General features: G+C 45.1%; 2 protein-coding genes and 1 pseudogene across 2 annotated transcripts; 2 read left to right on the top strand and 1 right to left on the bottom strand.

Annotated features, from left to right (window-relative positions):
* The first annotated feature begins 1,287 nt into the window (after window positions 1-1,287).
* Window positions 1,288-11,387, top strand: LOC130126042 (microtubule-associated protein 1S-like). The gene is made up of 5 exons (XM_056295416.1): window positions 1,288-1,325; window positions 1,592-1,764; window positions 1,976-2,193; window positions 6,158-6,334; window positions 10,931-11,387. Exons 1-4 carry the CDS (start codon window positions 1,288-1,290, stop codon window positions 6,311-6,313), a joined length of 585 nt encoding a protein of 194 aa, XP_056151391.1. The 3' UTR covers window positions 6,314-6,334; window positions 10,931-11,387.
* LOC130126044 (histone-lysine N-methyltransferase SETD1B-A-like) lies at window positions 6,639-10,899 on the bottom strand (annotated as a pseudogene).
* A 290-nt stretch (window positions 11,388-11,677) lies between the features above and the next one.
* LOC130126479 (interferon-induced protein 44-like) lies at window positions 11,678-22,155 on the top strand. Its single transcript, XM_056296018.1, has 8 exons — window positions 11,678-11,717; window positions 14,972-15,505; window positions 15,794-15,845; window positions 16,184-16,379; window positions 17,047-17,199; window positions 20,317-20,488; window positions 20,651-20,751; window positions 21,301-22,155. The coding sequence occupies exons 2-8, from the start codon at window positions 15,025-15,027 to the stop codon at window positions 21,553-21,555; spliced, it is 1,410 nt and encodes a 469-aa protein (XP_056151993.1). The 5' UTR covers window positions 11,678-11,717; window positions 14,972-15,024; the 3' UTR covers window positions 21,556-22,155.
* The last annotated feature ends 4,764 nt before the right edge of the window (window positions 22,156-26,919 follow it).

Genomic DNA, 26,919 nt, shown 5'->3' on the forward strand with positions numbered 1-26,919 from the left:
GGAAGAAAATCAAAGAAAGTTGAATCAGTTCATCTGGATACAACTTTTATTGACAGAAACATTTCATCACTCATCTAAGTGACCTCTTCAGTCTGCAGTCAGTTTAGACTGATGAGATCATTTAGATGAGTGATGAAATATTTCTGTCAAAAAATGTGTCCAGATGAACTGATTCAACTTTCTTTGAATCCCCTGAAATAATTATTTGATTGGTTAGATAAAGGTTGTAGTTCTGTCATTTTGGAGCTGGAGGTATTCATTAGTCAGATATGGTACTCCACCGGGTTCTGTTACAGTGGTACAGTTACAATGGCTTACTATTAGGGCAGTGATACTCAACCATGTGCCATGGAGAGCCATGTGTATGTGGGTATTCATAAAAGCCTCATACTACACCAGCTGATTTTACTGATTAGTTCTCCTCTGTCGAGTTGAAGGTGTGTATTTATTGAAATCAGACGTCAGGACACACAAAGCCAGAATGTAATGACGGTATGTGAACTTTTATTACAAAGAAGTCCAACGATGAGCAATGTTATCAGTTGTTGAGGAATATTTGTCCTCACTCAGTTTAGGTGTTGTTCAGGAAAGATTTCTACATGTATGGAGTTCAGGAAACAGGTGGAGCCGGCCAGTTGGAATATACTTAACAATGACTTGAAGATGGAGGTGTGTGAGTAATACACTGAAGAAAAAAAACAAAGGGAAAATTTACTAATAATGATAATCATTACATTCATATAGCGCTTTTCTATACACCCAAAGTGCTTCACATTGAAGGGGAAACTCACCTCAACCACCACCAATGTGTAGCACCCACCTGGGTGATGCACGGCAGAGCCATTTTGTGCCAGAACGCTTACCACACATCAGCTTGTGGTGGAGAGGGAGGAATCATTGGGCCAATTCCATGGGGGGGGGGGGGGGGGGATTAGGTGGCCAGATGGGGAGAGCCAGGTTGGGAAATTTGCCAGGACACCGGGGATCCCCCTACTCTTTGTGTTAAGTGCCATGGGATCCTTAATGACCACAGTGAGTCAGGACCTCGGTTTAACGTCTCATCTGAAGGACGGCATTTCCTACAGCACAGTGTCCCCGTCACTGCTCTGGGGCATTGGGATTTGATATTTGTTGTTTTTATCAGGACCAGAGGGAAGACTGCCCCCTACTGGCCCACCAACACCACTTGCGACAGCAACTCAGTTTTCCTGAGAGGTCTCCCAAGTATTAGCCAAGCCCATACCTGCTTAGCTTCCGTCATTTGACAAAGCCAGGGTACATGTTGATATGGCTGCTGGCAAAGGAATGAGGAACGTGGCTCCTAAGTAATGAGGCTAATCTTAAACCGAAGCAAAGAGATAAGCTAGCGTGATTACGCTTTCTAATTTCCAGGACACATAAGTAAACTGTGCAGAAGAAAGGTACTGAACGCTACAGAGTGAAAAGCACAGCTATGTACAGTTATATACAAATTGCTTTCACACATTTTTGTTGGATTAAAGGACGGTTTTTGAGCAAAATGTTTAAGGTTTTGCGTGTTTTGGCATTGTGTACTATTTTACACATTGCCATTTTACTGTTTCTTTAACAGGTTTTTGAGCCCTCCCACAAGTTGGGATCAGCAGGAGGTTCAACACAGACAGGCAAAAGAAGGCCCGGTGGACAAAGTGGAGGCACAAAGGGCACCAGGGATAATCACTCGGCTCCCAGAACCTCTCCCCCCAGCACCCGCCACAGCACCTGCCAAGCCGTCCCTCAGCCCAAGTAAGTCTCAAATGATATAAAATGACATCCTGCTGTCTGCTTTTCAATTTCTGATTGTCTGTGGCTATATATTGTATCAACACTCATGCATTCACCTTCTAACCTGACTTTCTCGTGAACTAAACCTTGTTGACCCTATCTGCAGTCTCTGCACAAGTTGTCTTGTACAACCAACTACCACTCCCTGACTCTGCTCTCCCCTCTCTGAAAGGTTCAAATTCTAATTCTACTGGAGAGGTCAGCGTGTATGTGGACCTGGCCTATGTTCCCTCCGGAATCTCCTCTCCAACCATCGATGTGGACTTCTTCAGATGTGTTCGCTCTTCCTGTTACATCATCAGTGGGGACAGCCCGGAGAGGGAGGAGCTTATGAGACGTACGCTGGATGCGCTGTTTGATGGCAAAACATCCTGGCCTGACACTATGCAGGTAAACCCGCATAAAGAATACATTTAAAAACAAGTACGATTAGGATTACAGTACGATTAGAAATACTAAAGCGAATTCGGGGGGCAACTACAGGAACTGCCGCAACCGGGATGCGAACCTGTATCTCCTGCACCGCAAGAGACATCGCTAACCACTCGACTGAAAGATCCGACGGTGTACTTATGCACGTTGCAATACTTTAGCCTGATGCTTTCTGCTGGAGTAATTCACAATATGTGCGAGAGCAGAATGCTTTTAAATCTCAAGCTTGTCAACATTACAAACGGTCAAAGTAAGGAGGGCAGGGCCAGGGGCGCCCCAGTGGCTCATCTGGTAGATCTGAGTTTTTGAATTTGATTTCTTTGATTTGGTGGGGGGCCTGTAGGCTATAAGTCATGCTAGAGCATACAGGTTACCTCACTTCTTCTTTTTTTTGTCTTGTCTATCTTTTAAACTTTAGTTGAATGTCTTGTATCTTGCGTTTTCTTTTTTTCTAATGATTATGTATATATTTGTGTAAATATGTAAAATAAAGAGGTGTGTTATGCATGTATTTTTGTAATAATGGGGGGAGAGCACGTACCACTTATAAGGCTGAGTCCTTACCGCAGCGGCCTGGGTTCGAATCCTTTGCTGCATGTCATCCCCCTCTCTCCCCCCTGCCTTTCCTCTCTTTCTACTATCGCAACCAAATAAAGGCAGAAAAAAAAAGGAGGGCAAGTGCCAAAGTCACAGGACCCAAATGCCCATTAATAATACTATGCTAAGCTCAATGGTTACATTTATTGTTTTTTAACCAATCTCCGGTGCCCTTAATGCTAGTCCCCTGTGGCAAGGCTGTTGCCACCGGAGGGTACGGATGGGACGAAGACACGGGTTATGGCGGGACACAGGCTTTATTTAATGCAGTGGTACTCACTAATTTTCTTAGGAGAGCCACTTATGAATAAGACCATTCCTCAAAGAGCCACAGAGCTTGCAAAACATTTCGCAAATACAAAGCTACACACATAGGCTATACGTGTACCCATGATCCCACGCTGTTACGTAGCCTACGTTCTTTGACGTATGTTCAGTATGCTGCCATCTGCTGGATAATTCATTTCAATGTGCTAAAACAGGACACAAACGGAACCTATAGAAGTAAGTTATAGCTATGTTCTTATTGTTATCAGTGGATCTATATGAGACGCAAAACAAAGCCTCATATAGCATGAGGCTCGCAAGCCACGTAAAGAATAACACTGAAATGTAAACGTCTCTGCATGCTGTATGGGCCGGTACACTGTGGTGTTGGAGCCCCTGCTGCCTCGCTGTCCGTTCTTCAGAGCGGCGTCTGCCTTGCTCTTGCTTGCTCTCTCGCTCTCGCTCGCTCTCTCTCTCTCTCTCTCTCTCTCTCTCTCTCTCTCTCTCTCTCTCTCTCTCTCTCTCTCTCTCTCTCTCTCTCTCTCTCTCTCTCTCTCTCTCTCTCTCTCTCTCTCTCTCTCGTCTTTGTGTCTTCCTGTGATCATGTCCATGTCAATGTCAGGATCCAGCATCACTGTGTTAAATGAAGCACAGTTTGTTAATTTGGCAGACCTGAGGCTGATCACTAATCGGCCTCCCTACTGGGTCTGCTCTCCCATGAGCCATGCTCCCTCTCTCCACTTCTAGCCAATGCTAAATCACACCCCACTACCACACCCCCCCTTTTAACAACTCATGGATTTTAAATGTGTACATTTACACGGGGATCGGAGGTTCGAATCCCTGTGTTACCTCCGGCTTGGTCGGGCATCTCTACAGACACAATTGGCTGTGTCTACAGGTGGGAAGCCAGATGTGGGTATGTGTCTGGGGACAGCCAGGCATGCTGTCCCACTCCCATCCTCCGTACCTGTCACAGAAAAGCCACACAGCAGGAGCAAGCCACACAGCAGGAGCAAGCCACACAGCAGGAGCAAGCCACATAGCAGGAGCAAGCAGAAGCAAGCCACACAGCGGCCCGCATCCACGATGACAAGCTGCCAACCAGGTGCCCCAGAAAGCACCTGGCAGCACTCACCGCAGTCCTGCTGGAACGCAGCAGGAAGGACAGCACTGAGGACAGAGCGATCCACCTGGGCAGCAGGCCCTTCCAGCCACCCCCTGGCCGACAACCTGCTCATCTAGGTTGCATGTCAATGACATGATATGCACTTAAAATGCTCATAATATGTGTTGGATTATTGATTGTTACAGTCTTTGAGCATCTTCATGAGACAAGATGAGATTTACTTTATTAATCCTCGTGGGGAAATTCATCCTCTGCATTTAGCCCATCGCAACACACACTGTCGCTAGGGTCAGTCGCTTCAAGGTGGTTAGGTCCTAAATTGATGAGACATGTGGGCAAGCTCCCTACTTTACTAACACAAGGAAAAGTTACTTTAAATTCCACGTCTTAATTGATATAGGTTCTTCCTCTCCCATCCTGTTCTTGTTCCCTTCCTCGATCCATTCATCCATCTCCCCTTTCCCCTGCCCCTGCTCATTCTAGCCATCCTTTCCTCTAAAAACTTTGTGACTTTTCAGTGAACTTTTGAAAAGAAGAAAACATTTCAATTCCAAATGAGGTGTCTTGCTGCTAGCTGAACTGAAGCAGCTACACATTCCATCTCGCTGTGTACAGGAAAAAAAATATTCAAGAAAACAATCTCTTGTCCTTTCCTCCCTGTGACACACAAGTAGAGACACGCATTGCTGCGCGCTTGAGTGACATCTCGGAGTGGATGTCGACACACCACCTGAAGCTCAATCTGGACAAGACAGAGCTGATGTTCCTCCTGGGGAAAGGTTCCCCGCACCGAGACCTGGCCATCACCACTGACAACACCGTGGTGACGCCAACTCGGACTGTGAGGAATCTGGGTGTGACCCAGGACGAACAACTGTCGTTTGCTGAAAACATTGCATCGGTTGCTCACTCCTGCAGATTTCTCCTATAACATCAGGAGGATTTGGCCATTCCTCACCGACGAGATGACACAGGTGCTCATCCAGGCTCTGGTCATCTCCCGGCTGGACTACGGCAACTCCCTCCTTGCTGGCGCCCCGGCGTCGGCCATCAGACCTCTGGAACTTGTTCAGAAAGCTGCAGCTCGTCTGGTGTTCAACCGCCCTAAGTTCTCCCACACAACTCCCCTTCTCATGTCCCCACACTGGCTCCCAGTAGCTGCTCGCATCCAGTTTAAGACCCTGGTGCTAGCCTACAGGGCAGTGAAAGGAACAGCTCCTTCCCATCTCCAGGCCATGGTCAAGTCCTACACCCCTGCCCGACCACTTCGCTCTGCTGCCTCACGATGCCTGATTACCCCGTTGCTGAGAGGCCCCTGCTGCTGATTGACCTGTTCACAGCTTTTTTCTGAGTCGCTGCCCATCTTTCAGCGCAGGTTGAAAACTCACCTCTTCAAGTACTACAACCCTGTTACTTGCTCTTAGCACTTATTGTATTCACTCTTTTAAAAAAAAAACTCCTTCTTGCACTTTTACTTTAGCACTGGTTTTGCTCTTAGATGCTTGTTTAGATGCACTTATGACCTCTGATGACTAGTAGTTCTCCTGATTTCCTACGTTGAATGCACTTATTGTAAGTCGCTTTGGATAAAAGTGTCGGCTAAATGACTGTAATGTAATGTAATGTAATTAGGAAAGAAAAGGGGTTGAACAGAATTACAAAAAATTACTGATCGGTTCTGATACATGAGAAACCTGTTTCCATCCCTCCTTATTCCATAATCTCTTTATCTACACCTCAACCGTTTTACCTCAAGTGAGTATTAAAAATCGCTGGTGACATTGAGGAGTTTTGTTGAAATTTTGGCACCATCAGCCGAGTTTTTTTTTTTGCATCTTCAGAATTCTCACAAAACAAGTTGGCTTGATGGAAACGCAGCTTCTGCCTCTCTCTCTCTCTCACTCTCCCTCTCTCTCTCCCTCTCTCAAGGTGACAGTGATCCCCACCTTTGAGTCGCTGTCCATGCAGGAGTGGTACCAGCAGACCCTGGACAGACAGAGGGAGCTGAGCATCACTGTCCTGGGCTCCAACAGCACTGTGGCCATGCAGGATGAGACCTTTCCTGCCTGCAAAATAGAGTTCTAAAGCAGGGCTAATGGGACACAGGTGAATTTACGGCTAAAAGAGAGAAAGTAGAGAGGCGTATGTGGATATATATGAGAGAGAGCGAATATAAGGAAAAATAAGCAAGGAAGTAAGGAAAAATAAGTGACGTGAAAGGTAGAGAGAGAAACATAACATGAATATTACATGGAGGACAGGTCTAGAGTTTCTGAATGGCAACTGTATGTTGAAAGAACACTGTCAGTGTGAGCCAGTTTTTCAAGAAGAACACACATTCCAGTGAGGATAATAGCATAGATTATATAACCAATGACCCTGCACTAAGCAGGAGAGGTGGACACAGTGATTACAAGTTAGGCATGAGGTAAGGCTCATCTGTAGACACAAATCAAAGCTCACAATTCACTCTAAAAAGCAAGTATGCATGGATGTAAAAAAAAATTTTTTTTAAAAAGGCACCGTGTTTAGGTTTTTCACCGAGCACAGCGTACTGCAGAACTATAACAGCAGAGATCTGGCCCGGGTAAACAGCAAATGTCATGATTTTCCCGTTCTGAGTTTTCTACTGCCATTCTACCCATAAGGAGTTCAAAGACCCTTCAGCAAACTAAACCAGAAGCATCCCAAATAAGCGGTGAGAAGGTTATTGAAGTATCTGTAACAGCATTTCTCACTTTTGTTCACGAAAATTGTGGCTAGCAGTGATTGGTCATGTGACACCTGCTCAAGAGAGAATCCTATGCATAGTGCCTTTGACGATGTCACGTTCATTCGCCTATGTATGATCAAATGTTTGACGAAAGCACTGTAAGCAGGTGTGAGATGATATGTGAAACATGCTGCACCAGCATTTCGGCGTAATGTTCCTGAATGCTTTCACTGTTGGTCATGAGGAATTTGTTAAAATGAACCTCTGCAAAATACTGAGCAGGCACAATGACCGTTGTTGTGTGTTGAGTGAATACCGCCAACAGAGTATTGAATCAGAATGTGCAATGTTAAATCTTTCAACAGGGTTGAAAATAAATCGATGTGATACATGTAATGGGATTACAGTAATCTTTTAAAAATGTGTAATTACAATCCATTACAGTTACTTGAAAACAACAACAGTAAGCAGTGATTGGAAAACAAATGCTTTTGTAAGAAATCAGAGAACACTTGCTTTAAGTACTTATGTTTGAAGAGAGAAATTATATGTTAATTGTGTGTGTTAAAACACAAATATGATTTTACAGAAGATGAAATAATGGTTTATCATAGTCATTAATATCAGTAATGACTAACTGAAATGGTGGACTGTAAATAAGAATAAATTGTCCACTTGTTTAAATTGTCCATTCATTTTGTGTACCATCGCGGTATATATTTGAGATAGGGTGTTATACATAAAATCCTGTGATGGATCAGTTTATACCCTGATTTGGAGTAATTCATGAGACCATGTCACCAATCACAATTCTAATACATTAATTAGTTTTCTGTAATGGATTACATTTTTAAAATAACCTTTCCTACCCAGTCTGTTGTATTTATGCACATTTTTATTGCACTTGAGAAGCACTGTCTCCCGCTGTTCCTCGCTGTGTTTCAGTGAAACAAATGGATGTAACGTGAAGTCGAATGTATGTTGATTTCTGCTTTAAGTATGTGACCATCAATGTTGCCTTTTTACCTTTGTTGTGACCCTTAAATTTGTAGGGAGCATGTTTCCCCATCACCAAAGTTGAGGTTGATAGATATTGGTACACAGCTCCCCAATTTTTAATTTTTCTGAATCAGTAGTTTATAACTATGTGTCACCAAGAGCCAAATGCATGCAGGTTAATTTTAACCAAATGCCTCACTGCAACTATTTGATGGAATCAGCCAGTGTTATGTTTGGTTGAAATTAAAACCTGCAAGAATACACTTTTCTAATGGCTAATAGTTAGAGACCATTGATCTATTTGCTGCTTCAGAATCACACAGCAATGAGGGTTTTGATCCAAAAATGTATTGCTCCAATTGTGAAAAAATAAAAAAGATAACAGAATTTCTATATCTAATAGGTCATAGAGGACCCTGTTGGTTTTCATTCTGTATCAGTCATTCAAATCAACCAGATCAGTCAAAATTGCTGCCCAAAGTCACATTCAGTATCATCCTTATGGCAAAGATCAATCAATCAATCAAGCAATCAATCAATCAAGTTTCATTTTATGTAGCACTTTTTTACCACCACCCATGAAATAAGGATAAGGATAGGGCCCTCTATTTTGAGTCATAGGGGGCCTGGGTCTGCATCTGGAAAGACATGTGGACACTACCACACTGTGGAAAGCAGTTTATAAGTTCAATTTGCATCATCGGCATCATGCCAGGAGGGTAAGGACCCATAGGCGGCAGCGTATGGGGTGAACTCCAGGTAGGGCAGCCAGGTGAGGGGGCGTCCTGGAACAGCAGAGTGAGGGGCAGATGGGGAGGTGGAATAGGGAAGCCAGGCTGAGGGGTCAGGGGAGGAGTCCTGGAGGAGGGATGGGAATGGTTTGGGGCATGGAATACACTGCAGAGTTTACAACAACAATGCCCTTAGTATAGTCTCTACTTGTGATTGGTGTTCCAGGCATTTCATCATCACAGATTTCCGTGTCCTCTCCTGATGACTGATGCTCCATATCAATTTTGTCGGTGGGAGTGTGGTTTCCAAAATGACCATCTTTGAGTTCGCTGGTATCCATCTTCTTTCCCATGGACAGGAGAGCTGATTCTGTTGACTGGGGAGGCAGTTTTACTGACTCTTCATCATCTGAGTCTGGCAGTGGGGTTGGACTTACATCCTCTAAATCTGTACTAGATGGGGGAGAGTTTTGCTGCCTACAGTGAAATCCATATGTATAAGGAGCGATTAGAGATAGCTGAGAAGATGAGGATGAAATAGGACTTCCTTCCATTTGCACCTCAGTGTCCGAGTCATGTTCAGCCAAGAAGGGCAGAAGCTTTGTCCTTTTCTCCTTGAGGAGCATCTCCATCCAAGCTATTTCACTCTGAATCAAGTGTAGGGGTGCCAGGTGAAGGGCAGAGCTCATATGTTTGAGGAGGTGGAGGAGTGGTTGGGTGGGGCCCAGGTTCTGGTGGGAGTTCAAGGATTGGTGGGGTCTTTGGTCTCTCTTTGAAAAGAAATCAGTTGCAGCTGGTAGAGGTGGTTGTGGGGGTCTTAGATACTCTCCTTCCCGCCGGATGGGATGATGGAAGGGGAGCAAATGTTATGGGAATAGGGGCCTGGTAGGAGAAGGCTGACTTAAAGTTGGCTGGAGCAAGGAGAGGTGGTGTATAGGAAAAACACAACGTAGAGGGTGGGGGTTCAGGTTTGGTCAGAACTTGAACTTCTATAGGTGGTATTCCGGTACTGTGGCCTCCTCTCTGGCCTACGGTTGTGGGCATCCTGAAACTTGCCTTCATGTCTTCGTGACTTAAAGCCTCCAGATCCTTCAGCCCGACTGGACAGGTATGCAGGCATAGAATGCCTGCTGGAGGAGTTGGAATCTTGAGAAAACGGTGTAACTGTCTGGCATGGGTTGTGAGGGGTGCCCTGGGACTGGGGTGTGTCTTGCCTTAGACTGGAGTATGCTGTGTCCATAGACAGGGGAGTGATGGAGCTACTGGGGAGCACTGTTCCTCCCACAGCAGACACACTGCTGTCAGACAGCCTTCGGATTGGCTCACATGCCAACAGAGCATCCGCAAGGCTACGAGGGGAAACTTCTCTGGCCTCTCCCCCACCAAGAGGGAGTGTTCAGGGTGTATAGCTGCAATTGGAAGTACCTTAGGCGAGTCTCACCTTTAGGGTCAAGCTCCACGTGGATTATGTTGCCCATGACAGACGTGTTGTGAAGAGTCTGGATAGCAACTCTGGCAGCCTTTACGGTCTCAAAAACAACCTCAGCAATCCCCAGATGTCTTTTGTTCTTTGGGTTGTACAAAATTTCAACTTCTTCAATGTGCCCAAATTTTTTTTAGCACATGTATGTCAAAAAACGCTCTCTAATATTATCATTCAGCATTGCAGATGTCACCTCCTTTGGGGGAAATATGGCCAATGTACCATTCATCAATCTTAAATTTTGGGACCGGTAGATCGGTGTCCTTGTATTTCGTCCAGAGACGACTGATTCTCGGGTCTCGCACGATATCGCCTGGCAGAATTCATGGGTTGGGCATGCTAAAAGTGTGTTCATCGCAGCGATACAATTTGTGTGATCCCTTCTTCAGTGCCGGGTCAATAATCAACTTGTAATTTCTCCAATCGTGACTTCGCTTCTCCCCTGAACCGCAAATGGGATGGCTATCCATGCCGTTCGATAAATCTGAAACGATAGAGCTACCTACCATGCGGAAAACATGCTACCGTTGAACTCTGCTCTTTACTGTGGTCTTTCAATCTATTTCTTTCTACCACCTTGGACATGATGTGGTCAAATGTTTTGCTATTTAAGAAAAAACAACATTGTTTTCGGCTCGCTAGAGCGAGAACATGGTTTTGCTTGAAGCCTGGTTCCTCGCAAATGAGCAAACACATATTGTGTACCTCTACTATGTAGCCACTGTCGTTTAGAATAAAGGCAGAATTTACAAAATTCTCTTGTTTTGTCCCTATAGGCCCATATATTTCTTAAGATGGGAGCAAAGGAACTAGCTGTGTACTATTGGGCAATGGTAACTTGGAGCCCTCCCAGAAGCCACATCAATTCCCACTACAGGCTTATGTGTCATGCATGTAAAATGTTGCTGTTGTTTCATTCATGATATTCATGAGCACCAAAAGGACTGGTAACTTTTAGAGAGAGAGAGAGAGAGAGAGAGAGAGAGAGAGAGAGAGAGAGAGAGAGAGAGAGAGAGAGAGAGAGAGAGAGAGAGAGAGAGAGAGAGAGAGAGAGAGAGAGAGAGAGAGAGAGAGAGAGAGAGAGAGAGAGAGAGAGAGAGAGAGAGAGAGAGAGAGAGAGAGAGATGTTACCTAGAAAACAGAACATTACCTGTTCAGTTTGCATATGAATCAGTGTCTATGTATGCAATCATTTTGAAATATATGGGCTGTGGGTCCTGTAGAATAAATAATGTGCACCACGAAGACTTTTGTTGTCGAATACTTTTGTTGTGTGTGTGTGTGTGTGTGTGTGTGTTTGTGTGTGTTTGTGTGTGTGTGTGTGTGTGCCACAAGGTCAGAAAAGACCTGGAGCAAGTGTGTGGGCTAAATTGGATCACCTTTATTCAGTCTGACCATGAATTAGTTAAATAATCTGACCAAAGTGGAGTTTCTGTTTCACTTTGCAGATACAGTTGTTCAAGGGGTCACACCCCCCAAGGTTTCTTTGTCTCACACCTTCATTTCTGTTTCCTTTTGGATCCGACACGATCACCATCAATACGTGTTACTGCAATACTGAAGGTAATTTTTATTCTTTTTTTTTGGAGCCGATTGAAGATTAAAATAAAAAAGTGTACGATGTAACAAACCAATCGAAAATAATCAAATTAATGGGCGTCCAGGCTATCTTCTAGTTTTACTCCGATTTCCTTAATTCTAAACTTGAAAACTGGAAGAAAGCTTTACTTTCTTCAAAGCTATCTTAGATGTGTCTTTTTATATCTTCCGCCATGATTTAAAACGTAGGTGTTCATACTTGTAAGTTAAACATCTTTTAAGTTATTATTCGTGTAAAACCCCAGGTACAGAGGTAGGTCTCTCAGTCTGAACCTTATCTGTAGCTGTGCCGGTGTGCAAAAATCTGCGACCGTCAAAAATTGTGAGGCCACACCTAAACTTAACCAGGAGGTTGGAGGAGTTGAAGTTCAAACTCTCTGGAACTGATCTCCATTTTGTACAGTTTAAACACGAGCAGAGTTTTCGACGGTCGCACATGTTGGCACTACACCAGTCTGGGTACTGCGTCATAAAACGCCTCCAAGGTCGCTTCATCGTCAGCTTTGTTAGAATTTACCCCAACGTCTAAGAAAAGAAAATAATGCTGATAACCAGTTTGATTTATCTCTCTGATATGGTTTTAACTCACAGGAAGCTTTAATGTCTTTATAACAGATCTGGCTAACTTGGCACACGTGTTTCTCGAAAAAAAAGAAAGAAAAGAAGATGCCCCCGAGACAGACGTGTTAACAGAGACAATGTAGAAATTGCAGGAAAGTAGAAACGTATATTTTTTGTCATTACCTACACGAATGCGTGTCTCGTTTTATTTAGTTATTTATATTGTAACGTGCATGGATAAGTAGACACGTTGGTCCTTGACTAACGGGTCGGACCCTTTAGTCGACCTGTTAAAGTTGTCGCTTGCGGTGTGGGAAACACGGGTTCGCGTCCCGGCTGTGGCGACGATCTCCCGGACTGCCCCCCAAATTCGCTACATTGGTGTCAGAAGTGGTATGGTGAGACCCTGTGTTACTACCTCCGGCTTGGTCGGGCGTCCCTACAGACACAATTGGCTGTGTCTGCGGATGGGAAGCCGGATGTGGGTATGTGTCCTGGTCGCTGCCAGTGACGTGCGGTGAGGTTCGTGGCTGGTGAGGCACTGACTTTTTCAGAGTCAGATTTACTGACTCGTCTACTTCTACAGCAACAAATGGGGCTGCATTAATCTCCTTTTTGATATCATTTCTTATCACATCACCGATTGCTTCAATTAAATCGTTTTGAATTCTGTTTGACAAGCCAGAAAACACAGTGGATGTCTCCAAATGTCTAGCTAACTTTTAATCTTTCTCAGCAAAAGCATGTAATAGTTCTACATAGTTGCCACGATTAGAAGAGCTTATACTCTCATCGTTACCACGAAATGCCAATTCCTGTTTGGCTAGGAAGCAGGTTGCATTAATGAGGTCTTTTAAAATCTCTCGGGTTTCCTTTACCTTAGCATTGTGGATGGAAATATTTAGTCTCCGTTGTTCATCCAAAGCCAAATCTATTCTTGAAGATCCAAAAGTTTTCAAAGCAATTTGGCTTTGAATATGAGTAGTTGATCTTTCATGTTTGCTGAGGCTTCTTTGTAGAGTTTTCAAGTCACAAAATCCTGTGTTAGGCCAGACATTATCGCATGTTGAGAACAAAAGACAGGGAGAGCAGAAAAGGCAGTTTCCTGTAGCACAGCCACACAGCCAGTCTTTTCGGGTGTACCACCACTCCGTTTGAAAAGAGCAAGTTATCTTCTGTCCCGTTGTTTGAAGCAAACCTTTTAGCTGCTCCGGCAGCATTGGTCCTCCATCATCTATCACTTCGCTTTTTGATTTAAAGTCCAGTTTTGAGAAACTTTTGAGCTTAGCTACAGAATCTACTATTTTTGCAGGCAGAATTTTTTTTTCAAAATAAACGAACTGCTGTAGTGGACTTGACTCTGCGTTAAAGAAGAGCAACAGCAGAAGAAGAAAGCATCCTGTAAACCCGTGGGCTCACGCATACGCCCCCTTCAGTGAGGCAGAGGTACTGGCTGCCTCATCTCATGCTTTTTCAGTGCGGTTTTATGTAAGATCAGCAAGGCTAAATATGTTATACACATACATGAAATACATTAACCATTTTAAAGAAAGCGAGGACATATAATAAAAGTGTCTAAAAACATTACATTGGTGACAAACTGTGAGAAAGCAAAAGGCACGCGCTCAACCCAGTTTGTGAGGGATTGCGCAATCCGAGGCGAGGCTCCACTCCTCGCTGCCTCAACTCGCGTATCTCCCCTCTAATTGAACAGGGAATATGCAAATTCAGCGATTTTGATAATAAAAATGATTGAAATTATTGGAATTGTACATAAATTACATTTATAGCACAGATCAGTAGACAAATATTAATATTTACTTTATCTTATCATCATTTGTTTTTTTCTTTTCATGATGAAATTAATGGGTACGTCCCTGGTCGCTGCAGTACACTTCCTCTGGTCGTTCGGGGCGCTTGTCCGGGGGGGGGGATAACGTAACCCCCCCCACACACACACACACACACACGCTTTGCCCCCCTGGCGAAAGTCCTCACTGTCAGGTGAAAAGAAGCGGCTGGTAACTCCACATGTATCGGAGGAGGCATGTGGTAGCCTGCAGCCCTCCCCGGGTCGGCGGAGGAGGTGGAGCAGCGACCGGGATGGCTCGGAAGAGTGGGGTAATTGGCCAAGTGCAAATTGGGGAGAAAACAAAGTAATAAAGTAGCCTTCTTTCTTTTCATTTGCTTGTTTTTTATTCGTGTTTCGCTTTTTGTTTTTTTATGTGTCAGTAACTTACATTATTAAACATTGTTACTGAATATTTGTGGGGCTCCCTGCTGGGATGTATGTTCTGCCGGTTGGGATCACCTATAATTAACCCCATCTGTGTCTATTGATTGAACTGTGGCAGAATACATGCTGGAGAAGGCCATCTTGCCCCAAACGTCTGTGGCAATATTAAAAGTTGAAATCGGAGTGCTGTCCGAATCTTTTCTTCACAAATATTTCTCTACATTCAAATTCGCAGAGGTTCCTTGCTCACATGAATTATATCAACGAATGTGTCCTTTCAGTCACATTACAGAGACAAAATCAAACTTATTACCACCAAGTGGCTTTCATAATGTATTTAAATGTGACCGTTTAGTCGTGGGAAATGGGAGGTAATGTGAATAACTAATCGGCTGTGTTTTTCTGTAAAATGATCCTTTAGGTGTTGGTGTTGACCTTTGCCCCAGGTCTCTCTAGGTATACTGCTCTGTCATCATGAGTGTGGTCACTTCCAGCCTGTCTACGGACCAAGAGGAGAAGCTGCTCTCTCTGTTTGGTCATGTCAGACTCCATCTGCTCTATAAAGCCAGCATCCATGGCTACAAGGCTAGGGGTTTCCATGACCGCTGCAATTATCAGGGGCCCACTGTGATTGCAGCTTACAACAAAGCTGGGTTCGTGTTTGGAGCCTATACATCAAAAGACTACAGTGCAATCGATTGTGATGTCACCGATGATAAGGCTTTTCTCTACAGCATCACTGAGAGGGGGCGGGGGGCGCTGAGGATAGCAAGTGTTGATGGGGAGCACGGATTCAAAGATGGAGAAACCGGTCCAGATTTTGGTGCTTTGTATTTCTTGGATGATGACAAACCCAAGGTTCTGTCCAGCCCGGGGATCGGCTTCATGTTTAACCCCTCACAGATGCACGGAGATGACTTGGACCTGACTGAGTTTGAAGTATATCGAGTGGAAGGTTACTGAGATTTTGTGCACTTGCTATTCTATCACTGGTGTCACTGTGTGCACACCGTTAATCTTCCAATACCTGGTCCATGAATATGTAGTAATTTGGAAGCTCATAGAATTTACTGTGTTATAAAATAGATTTGAACTACATGTATCTCTACATTGACTTAGCCAGAGGTGTAGCCAAAACAATTCCAGATCATTGTGATTATGGATATGAGGAATATTTAAACTACACATGATGTAATCTTTGAATGAAAGATGCCATTTATTTTCATTTGTTTCTTTCCAACAGAGTTGGGAGGTCTCCTGGCCAAACCCTGGAGGAATGTAAAATGGACTGCTGAGTATGTGGACTGCCACATCACACACATCCATGCAGAGCTTTGAAAAAATAAGAAAAAAACGTTTTACATACAAGTTTTTGGGGAAAAAGATATTCCTGAATTTGACCATTCTGAAATTATAGAAGACCCAGTATGCTAAAGTCAAAATTTGTCACCCAAGAAATTTGTGGCATCCGCGGTCCTTTTTGGAAAGTTTCATTTGCTTTAATTGTGTGCTATCCAAACTTCATGTAAGATTGTCACTTTTTTTTCTTAACAGATGGCAAATGTCTGTCATTGAGAATATTCATCAAACTAACATTACGCACATTTCCTGTGTTGATAAAATCTCTCTACAGGAGAAAACAGCAGTTGATGCAAACTATCCAGAACTATAAGCCTGACATCCATTCAGTGTCTCAAGCCAAGGTGCTGCTGGTTGGGTATGTTGGCTTTGGCAAGTCCAGCTTCTTTAACTCCATCAACTCCATATTCCGTGGCAACATGACATGCCAGGCCATCTGTGGTGTTGCAGAAAAGAGTGTGACCAACCAGGTACTGTAAAGCTTTTTTTTTCTTTTTTTTAAAATCCTTTTTGCAATGTGTATGATGAGGTTCGGGCACTCTGATGGAAGGATACATTAGGAACAGCAATTTGGGTTTACCCAAAATGTATTATAAGAGCAGCCCTCCTTTCATCCAATTCCCCTTTTTCAGAGGCTGGAAGAAAAGAGATGGTTAAAACCAGCTCACATTGATAAACATACATGTCACCCAGAGTGTCAGCATGCCCCTGGGCTTCTTTTTTCCACCTGCTTAAATACATACATACATACGTACATACGTACATACATACATACGTACGTACATACATACATACATACATACATACATACATACATACATACATACATACATACATACATACATACATACATACATACATACATACATACATATTAGGTAAAATCAGCTATGGCCAGTTCAATCGGCAGGCAGGCCAGGCCTCAGGGAATTGTCCTGAATCTCCCAATAGTCAAGCCGGGCCTGGGCGGAAGTACCTCACATAGGAAGATGAATACTAATTCCTTCTTTTTACCACTTGCATTACCACTTAAAACAAATATAATTCAAATTAACACCAGTTTTTTTCTCTCTTTTTCTCCATTTTCTAACGCCACAGAATGCTCCATAACAGTGTCGTTTCATATCTCTCCTGTAGTTCCGCACCTTTAATATCAAGGTGGGGAAAGGTGGTAAAACTCTTCCCCTGATTTTGTGCGACACTATGGGGCTGGAGCAAACTGCTGATGCTGGCTTGGATATGGAGGACATAGTCAACATCTACAAGGGTCACATACAAGATCGATATCAGGTTTGAATAGAAAAGATTATTATTCTTACTTCTTATTTCTTCTTCTTACTATTATTATTACTATTATTATTACAATTATTATATTGTTGTCATTACCCAAGAATTTGAGCTGAACTAATTCTGTTAATCGAAAGGGAATTCTGTTAACCAGGGCTGCGGGGCTGAACCTAACATGCCGACACAAACAGAATCAAAGAAAGAGGTTACGTAAAAAGCAAAGGTTTTTATTGACAGGCGAGGTGGGGGAAGGTAAGGGAAATTGGCCATGCCAGCAGAGACTGCACAACAACCTGGCTGATGGCGAAAAGGGCAGGAGAAAGGGGTAGCCGGGACGAAGCCAGGCAAACCAAAGATGAGCGAGGAGTGAGACCAACACCAAACAGGGAGTCAGGAAGGCAAGAGTGGAATTCATGGAGACAGACTGGTTACCAGAGACGGGATGGCGGGTAAACAAGGAATAGGCAGTTGCTCAATATAAAAGTCTGCAAGTGTAGGCTGACTTAGCAGGCACTATGATCTGGCAAGACTGGGTTGATAAGGAATTGATTTGATTATGGTTGATGGGATGCAGTTGATATACCTCTGCTCTGCTTGTATCACGCACGCCTGCCTCCAGTCCTGAACACACACACACACACACACAAACAGGGAGATAAACTAGGGCAGGGGGAGTGAATACAGATGAGGGAGACAATAAGGGAGAGTGGGATGAAGCTGGTGAAACTGGGAGGGTGCAGGGTTAGATGTTACAGTTCCCCCCTCTCTACGGGTACCACCTGGTGCCCACCCGGGCTTGTCTGGGTGGAGGTCGTGGAAGGCCCAGGTGAGAGGGAGGTCCAGGATGTGATGGTGAGGGACCCAGCATTGCTGTTCAGGACTGTACCCCTCCCAGTCCATGAGATGTGCGGTGCACATTCAGGATCCACTGGATAGTGTAGACTGTGCTGCCGCCCACCATGCATGAAGGTGGAAGAGCTGCTGCTGGGGCGAAAAGAGGCTGTAGTAGTTGGGCTTCAGGTGAGAGACATTGAAAGTGGGGTGCACACAGAGGGAGGCTGGGAGTTTAAGGCTCACCGTCACTGGGTTGATAACCCTGTTTACCTCAAAGGGGCCCATGAAGTGGGGGGCGGCTTCTTTGATTCCACCTTTAGTGGCAGGTCCCTGGTGTAGAGCCACATCTTTTGGCCTGGGATGTGTATTGGAGCTGGACTGCGATGGCGGTTCGCCTGGGACTGGGTGGAGACGTGGAGCAGGCCTACACTGATGGCACTGCGACTTTACTGGGAACGGGGGGGTGGGGGTTGGTAGCCCAGAGCACACTCAAAGGGGGACATCCCTGAAGAGGTGCTGAAGTGGGAGTTGTGGGCATACTCAAGCCAGGTAAGGTGCCGACTCCAGGAGGATGTGTTACTTGTGACCATGCAGTGCACAGTGGCTTCCAGCTCCTGGTCTGGGGGTGGTAACTGGAGGACGGACTGAATGCAGCAACCAGGGCTGAGCAGAATGACCTCCAAACCTGGGATATAAACTGGGACTCTATGTCAGAAACAGTGTCTCCTGGGATCCCATGCAGGCAGAAGACATGGGTGGCAAGGAGGTCAGCGGTTTTCCTGGAGGTTGGGGGAGTTTGGGCAGGGGAATGAAATGGGCAGATTTGGAAAACCAGTCTACTATGGTGAGGATGACTGTATGGCCCTGGGACGGGGGGAGGCCGGTAACAATGTCCAGGGCTATGTGTGACCATGGACGGCTCGGTCCAGGTAGCGGACGGAGGGGGGTCTGATGGAGGATTTACTTTTGGCACAGACACAGACCAACCAGTCTGTGATAAAGTTCCATGTGCCCTTCTCCATGGTGGCCCACCAGAAAAGCTGACAGAGGAAGGAGAGGGTCCGGTTTGCTCCCAAATGGCAGGTCAGCTTGCTGGAGTGGCCCCACTGGAGGACTTCAGAGTGAACAGTGTCTGGGACAAACAGGGTGTTGATGGGTCTATTGTCTGGGTCTGGCTGGGTCTCATGGGCTTGGCAGACATGGGACTCTGGTTCCCACATCACCGCAGCCATGATGCACAAGGGTGGGGGGGGGGGGTTCAGACTCGTGGCTGGTGTCATCTGTGGTGAACTGCCAGGTGAGAGCATCGAGCTTGACATTTCTTGACCCGGGACGGTGGGTTAGAGTAAAGTTAAACCAGCCAGTGAATAAGGCTGACCTGTCTTGCCTGGAGTTAAGGCGTTTGGTTGTCTGAATACCAGACAGGTTTTGGTGATCTGTCCAGACCATGAAGGGGTACTCCATGCCCTTTAGCTAGTAGCACTACTACTCCAGTGATGCTACCAGCAGTTCACAGTTGTCAACATCATAGTTCTTTTCCGTGAAGGACAGCTTGTGGGAAAAGAAGGCACATGGGTGAAATTTTTGATCAGAAGGAGAGCACTGAGATAAAACTACATCTAGCCTGGTGTTGGAGGCGTCGACCTCCACCACAAATTGCAATTTCAGGTCCGGCTGAGTGAGCACTGGGGTGGTGGTGACAGTGTGCTTCAATTCCTGTAACACCAACTCTACCTCTAGAGTCCAGTGAAATGGTGTGGTGGTGGAGGTGAGGGTCATGAGAAGGGCTGCAAGGCCAATATGTTAGCAAAACCCAAGAACTGTTGCAGTTGCTTGTGGGTTGCTGGAGATGACGTTCCTTCGGGGAGAGGTGGGCTCAGCCCAGCTGCATGGGTTCAAGATCAGGGAGAGTCTGGGGAGCAGAGGCAATCGGTGGAGAGGAAAGAAGTAAGGAGGTAGAGGATGGTATGAAGGTGGAACGCTTACCCGTCTTCTCCCACCGACACTCCTGAAGGCGGTTGTCAATCCGGATTTCTAATGCAATTCATTCATCCAGCCTGCTGGGCTCCTCCCAGGACACCAGATGTAACAGAATTCACTGCAAATCAGAGCTCATAATGTTGAGACAGAAATGAGAAGAATAAGATATTCACAAGCGCAGTGGGTCAGTGTATCTGTCTGTAATTCTGTAATGCTATAGCACATTCTGTGCAAAAATTTAAATGGATATATTTTGCTGATTAATTCATGCAAAGTCACTTGTCTCATTTTGCATTTGTCTCACAGTTTAACCCTGCATCACCTCTCCAGCTGGATGCTCCTGGCTATAAGAAGCATGTGACTCTGAAGGACGTAATTCACTGTGTGGTGTATGTGGTTGACACCTGCAGTGTCTCTCTCTTTACTGAAAAAGTACTGGAGAGGTTTGCCACCATTCGTAAAAAGACCAACCAGTTGGGTGAGTAAATGGAGGACAATGTTTAAAGACATAACGAAATGGATTATATTTCCTAGTTTGGACATAATTTTAAGTTCATTCGATTCAATTCAATCTGTTTTGCTCTGCTCTGCTTTGTTTTGTTCTGTCTCAATATGTTCTGCCTATTTTTAAATGTGCTAGGCATTCCCCAGCTTGTCCTGATGACCAAAGTGGATAAGGCCTGTCCTCTCGTAGCAAAGGATTTAAGGAATGTCTATCTCAGTGATTACATCCACAAGAAGGTAATCGGAGCAGACAGTAGCTGCATTTTCTTGGCCAGTTTCAAAGTCGTGATAAGAAAGGTCGAACTGAAATTCCAAATGAAGGAAACATCTTAAATATCACACTGTTTATGCTTCTGACATAGGGCAAAAGAAATAGGTTTTCATTCCTCCAATGACGAGTTATGTTATTTATTTTCTTGATTTTTTTTCCTCTCTTGAATATTTACGATAGCATCCTCTTAAGCACCCCATGCAAAGGGAGATTAATTTTTCAATTAAAATCAGCTGATGTAAACACACATTTTTCATGGCTTAATAATTCTAATGCTGAAATCCATGATTTCCTTGAGTTCGCCCCCCCCCCCCCCGGCAATTAGAACTACAAATGAGTTGTAGCGGCCGTTGTCACTTGTGAGCCGTCAGCTTGGCAGTAAACAGTTACAAAATGGCATCCTCAGACCAGACCAGACCGATGATGATAATGATTCTGATCATGGTGATATAGAATAGGGACTCCCACCATGATCCCTGACATAGTATCTTTAATCTGCTCTTGCTGCTGTTCAGGCCCTGGAGTTGAGTGCATCTCTGGGCATCCCTTTGTCCTGCGTGCTGCCCGTGAAGAACTATAGCCACGAGCTGGAGCTGGATCTGAATACTGACCTGCTGCTCCTCACTGCTGTGGATCAGATGCTCAACTACACAGACAGCTTTTTTGAGAACCAAATCATTGATGAAAAAGAGGGTTTGGTACGTATTATTGATCCTTACAACCTTTCCCAACCAACATTCTCCAATAATAACACTAGATCTATTGTATGACAGGAAACGTTCATTACCCAAACCCTCAAAGCAAGTGGCCAATTTGATTAAAAAAAAAAGTATTTAGATAGGTAGGGGAAATCCTAGGGAGAATGTGGGGTGTCAGTAGCAGCATGTGATAACAGGAGGTGAGACCGTTCATTCACTGGTTTTATGTCTGTTCTTTTTATTGAATCAGGTCTAACAAAGTACAAAACACACACACACACACACACACACACACACACACACACACACACACACACACACACACACACACACACACACACACACACACACACACACACACTTGTCACTGCTGTATTTATCCATTTATCCATCCATCACCCATGTGGTGTTTCTGTTGTGATATGGGGACTCGCCTTGTGACTGGTTAAATTGTCTGTTTCCAACAAATCATGTATCCATTACTGACTTTTTTCATTTCAATCACTTTATGACATGCTTGTGTGCGATAGCCATCCATAAAATAAATGTTATAACCATCGCAATTCGATCTTCGTACTTCTTGACACTCCCATCGATTTAGCTAAAAAGTGATGTTAACATAGCAGCGCGAACTCTTTTGATAATGTTTTGTCTTTGTACTGAACACTGTGTTTGAATAAAGCATTTATTAAAAACATGATATTTGTATCCTTTTGAGTTTTCTTCTGCAATTATATTCGTTAGGGTTTGTGTATGACTCTTTAAAACTGAGTATATTCCTGACCAAGAGAAGATGTCGTGGCTAGTAGTATGTGGTTTTAAGTATCCAACTGTCAAATCAAGGTAGGGATTTAATTGTTTGATTTGTTTTATTTAGGGGTTCGTGTGTGGTGCCAGTTGATAGAGAGGGACACAAGTTTCATTTGTGTCTTGAAAGAACAGTGTGACAGTATGTATTTTAGTTAGTTGTTTATCTTGATAGGCGGCATGGTGGCACAGTGGTTAGCGCAATCACCTCACAGCAAGAAGGTCCTGGGTTTGAGCCCCGAAGTAGTCCAACCATGGTGGGTCATCCCGGGTCATCCTCTGTGTGGAGTTTGCATGTTCTCCCCATGTCTGCGTGGGTTTCCTCCAGGGGCTCCGGTTTCCTCCCGTAGTCCAAAGACAGGTAGGTCAGGTGAATCGGCCATACTAAGTTGTCCCTAGGTGTGAATGTGAATGTGTGTGTCGGCCCTGTGATGGCCTAGCAGTCTGTCCAGGGTGTCTCCCCACCTGCCGCCCAATGACTGCTGGGATAGGCTCCAACATCCCCGTGACCCTGAGAGCAGGACAAGCGATTTGATGGATGGATGGATGATATTTGTTATCATTTTTTTAATTTCACCTCCTTCACTAACCACTACTAAATGGTGTTATGTCCAACTTGTGAATTTCTGTTTCACAACACTGATACTGTAATGAAATGTAAAATAATGTCACGTCATCCTATGTAATGTAATATAATGTTACAATGTCATGTCATTCCATGTAATGTAATATCTTCTCCATGGATTGTCACCTTGTCGTGGTGGAGAAGCTTGCATGGTTCTGAGATTCTCAGAGCAATGCTGCCTGGAGCTATGCTCCTGGTAGGGTCACCCATGGCGGTAAGGTCAAGAGGGATGTCCCTGACAAAGAGAAATCCAACCAAGACCTCAACAGTTGAACAGGCGGAGGATGATTACTGACTTTAGAGATGCATCACAACATCTGGGAAGGCAGATGAAGGCTGCAGCAGAAATGGGTCCCCAGTCATCTTGGACTCCATGCTACTGGATGCTGACCCAGATCTGTTAGGGACTGTGTGGTGGCTGTCTGTGCACCAGTCTCTCCACGTTAAACAAAGTCATGCACAGGCATCTTCCATAAAGGAAATCCACCCTAACATCCTGGATTAAGCCCTATGGTGATCAGCAAGTGGCGATGGGGGCAGGACTGTTAGATCTGGAAGCCCGTAGTCATGAGCTGGCACATCAGATGGTGGGTGCTAGATTCAGTCGCTGGGCTCTTGGAACAAGGTTGGAAGAGTTCTTTGGTAGCTGCACCCACGACTAAGCAGCCCTCTTTAGGATCCACTCTGCTCACCCCACCTGGGGAGGAGGCTAAAAAGAATTCCTTAAAAATAGCCTGCTTCAAACCTCCTGACTGGATTACTGTGTCCAGAGGGATCGACACATGTGGACAGAAATATTAACTTTGGAGCCCGGAATGTGCGCACACTGGTAGGTAGTCCAACTAGTGACAGACCGGAGAGGAGAACTGCGATCATCGCTAGAGAACTGAAAAGATGCCGGATTGATATAGCTGCCCTTTCTGAAACCTGACAGGCAATCGAAGGATGACTGAAGGAGGAGAAGGGTGGCTACACTTTCTTCTGGAAAGGAAAAGCTGCTGATGATCTCAGGATCCATGGCGTTGGATTTGCCATCAGGAACCAGATCATCAGCCACCTATCTGGACTTCCTGTGGGAATCAGTGAGTGCCTCATGACCATCCATCTGGTGCTTGCCAACAACCAGATGGCAACAGTTGTGAGTGCCTATGCGCCCACTTAAGACTCTGAAGAGGAAGTAAAAGATACCCTCTACATCTGCTTAGATGAGACACTGTCAATAATCCCCAAGTAGGATAAGATTATCTCCTAGGAGACTTCAACGCCAGGGTCGGCCAGGATCAACAGTTCTGGAAGGGGACTATAGGAAAGGAAAGCGATCGGGAACATCAACTCCAATGGAGTTCTGCTTCTTAGCAAATGTGCTCAGTACGACGTCACCATCACTAACACTGTTTCACCAAAAAAACAAATTTAAGGCATCTTGGAGACACCCCTGCTCCAAACAATGGCATCTCCCTGACCATGTCATTGTACGAACCAGGGCTCGCCATTATGTGAACATCATGAGGGCCATGATCAATGCAGATGACTGCTGGACAGATCATCGCCTATTCTGCTCATTGATGTCCATCAAACTCAAGAGGAAGAGGAGGGTTCAAAAGAAGCAGATCTGACCAAGACTGAACCTTGAAAGCCTGAATGAAACTGCCACCCAGCAGCAACTTCAGGCATCTCTTTAGGAAACCCTCCAGCAGGAATATCCCAATCACATTGAGAAGCACTGGAGCCTGCTCAAATCCAACATCCTCAACACCTGCAAAATCCCTCTTGGGTACAAGTCCAGAAAACACCAGGACTGGTTTGACGAGAATAACACTGAGATAGAACAGCTCATCAACCAAGAAAAGGAAAGACTTTTGTGCATGGCAAAATTATGTAACCTGCATGGCTAAAAGAGTGGCTCACTCCAGAGCCAAGGTGGATGTCCAGAGATAGGTGAAGGAGCTTAAGAACTCTTGGTGGACAGAAAAGGCTCTGGAAATCCAATGACTGGCAGACTCGGGTGACACCAGAGGCTTTTTCAGCGATACAAAGGGCATCTATGGTCCAAGCAACCCTGGCTTAAACCCTCTGCACTCAAAGGATGGGCAGGAGCTGCTGAAGGATGCGTCCATTAATGGCTGATGAAAGGAGCACTTCCAGGAACTCCTCAACCACAACAGCACAGCTGAACCAGACATTGCCAGCCACATTCTCCAGAGTCCGATCAGAGAAGACATTGGGGAACTTCCCACCATGACAGGAGCATTAAGAACAACAAGGCTACCGGTCCAGATGGGATCCCAGCTGAGATCTTAAAGGAAGGTGGACCAGAGTTCTTGTACCACATCCACACCCTCCTCCTGAAGGTCTGGGAAAAAGAAGAACTTCCCTCAGAGCTCAGGGATGCTCTAATAGTGGCCATATTCAACAAAGGGGACAAGGCGGAATGTGGAAACTACAGGGGCATCTCACTCCTGTCAACAACAGGCAAAGTCCTTGCTCCCGTCCTCACAAACCGACTGCGACCACTGGCTGAGGAAGTATTCTCAGAATCTTGTGACTTCCACCCATCCAGAGGTACAGCAGACATGATATTTACAGCACGTCAACTCCAGGAAAAATGCTGTGAACAAAGGTAGCCTTTGTACATGGCTTTCATAGACCCGACAAAGGCCTTTGACTTGGTAGATTGCCAGGCTCAGTGGAGCATACTTTCTAGATATGGCTGCCCTGACAAATACATCAGAATATGGAGGCTTCTACATGACAGTATGTCAGTCACAGATTTGCTAGTGCTCAGCAACAGCACCTCTGAGACAGAGCCCTTCACTGTGGAAACAGGGGCCAAACAGGGATGCATTGGCTGAGGGAGCCTGAGCTGCTGCGTCCGGTAGGCTCAAGAACCACGGCATCTGCCTGGAGCTGCGCCTAAAGAGAAAACACAAAGGGCAGTCTGACAGGACATGGACGCGGGGCAAGCTAAGCTAACTGCTAGCCCATGCAGACCAGCAGTTCCAACAGTCATCCTGGCTGGCGTTCGTTCTCTTGGACAGTGATTTTTTTTTAAAATTTGGATATATGTGTTAGTTTCGATATGTGTGTTCTTGTAGTTTTTGGATATGTGTTTTTGTCTTTGTGTTGCACTGCTGTGGGCTGGGGAAACGATTTCATTTCATTTCATGTATGAAAGTACATGAAATTACATGACAAATAAAGTGTTCCTGATTGCTGATTCCTGATCATTGCACCCATCCTGTTTGCCATCTTTATTGCTGCCATACTCCACCTCATTGGCAAAGAGTTGCCACGGGGGTTCCCAATCCAATACAGAACTGATGGCAGGCTCTTCAACCTTAATAGGTTCAAGGCCAAGAGCAAAGTCTGCAACAACACCATCATGGCGCTTCAGTATGCAGATGACAACACCATTAATTTGCAGCACACTCCACAGAAGACCTCCAGGACCTTCTAAATGCCTTTGCCAAGGCACACAGAGCCCTGAGTCTAGCATAAAACATCAAGAAGGCCCATGTCCTATATCAACTTCCACCCGACCATCCATCTACCCAGCCCACCATAAAAGTGGGCAACAAAATTATTGAACACGTAGATCCCTTCCCCTACCTCGGTAGCCTTCTCTCCTCAAAAGCAGGCACCTGAGAACCCTGGAACAATGCCACAAAAGTCCTTATGAAAGATCCCGAGGATCAGCTGAAAGGACAGATGCACCAACGTCAGCATTCTGAAAGAAGCCAATATGACTAGCACCACCACCACCACAATAATGCAGCACCAACTCTGATGGACAGGCTATGTCATCCACATATCCAATACATGTCTCCCCAAACAGTTCCTGTACTCCCAACTGAAGGATGGTCAGTGAGCTCCCAGTGGGCAAAAGAAATGTTTCAAGAACAGTATCAAAACCATTCATTCATTCATCATCCAAACCACTTATCCTTGTTCAGGCTCACGCAGATGCTGGAGCCTATCCCAGCAGTCACTGGGCGGCAGGCAGG

This window comes from Lampris incognitus, chromosome 16 (assembly GCF_029633865.1).
Source record: "Lampris incognitus isolate fLamInc1 chromosome 16, fLamInc1.hap2, whole genome shotgun sequence".
Taxonomy (NCBI): Eukaryota; Metazoa; Chordata; class Actinopteri; order Lampriformes; family Lampridae; genus Lampris; species Lampris incognitus.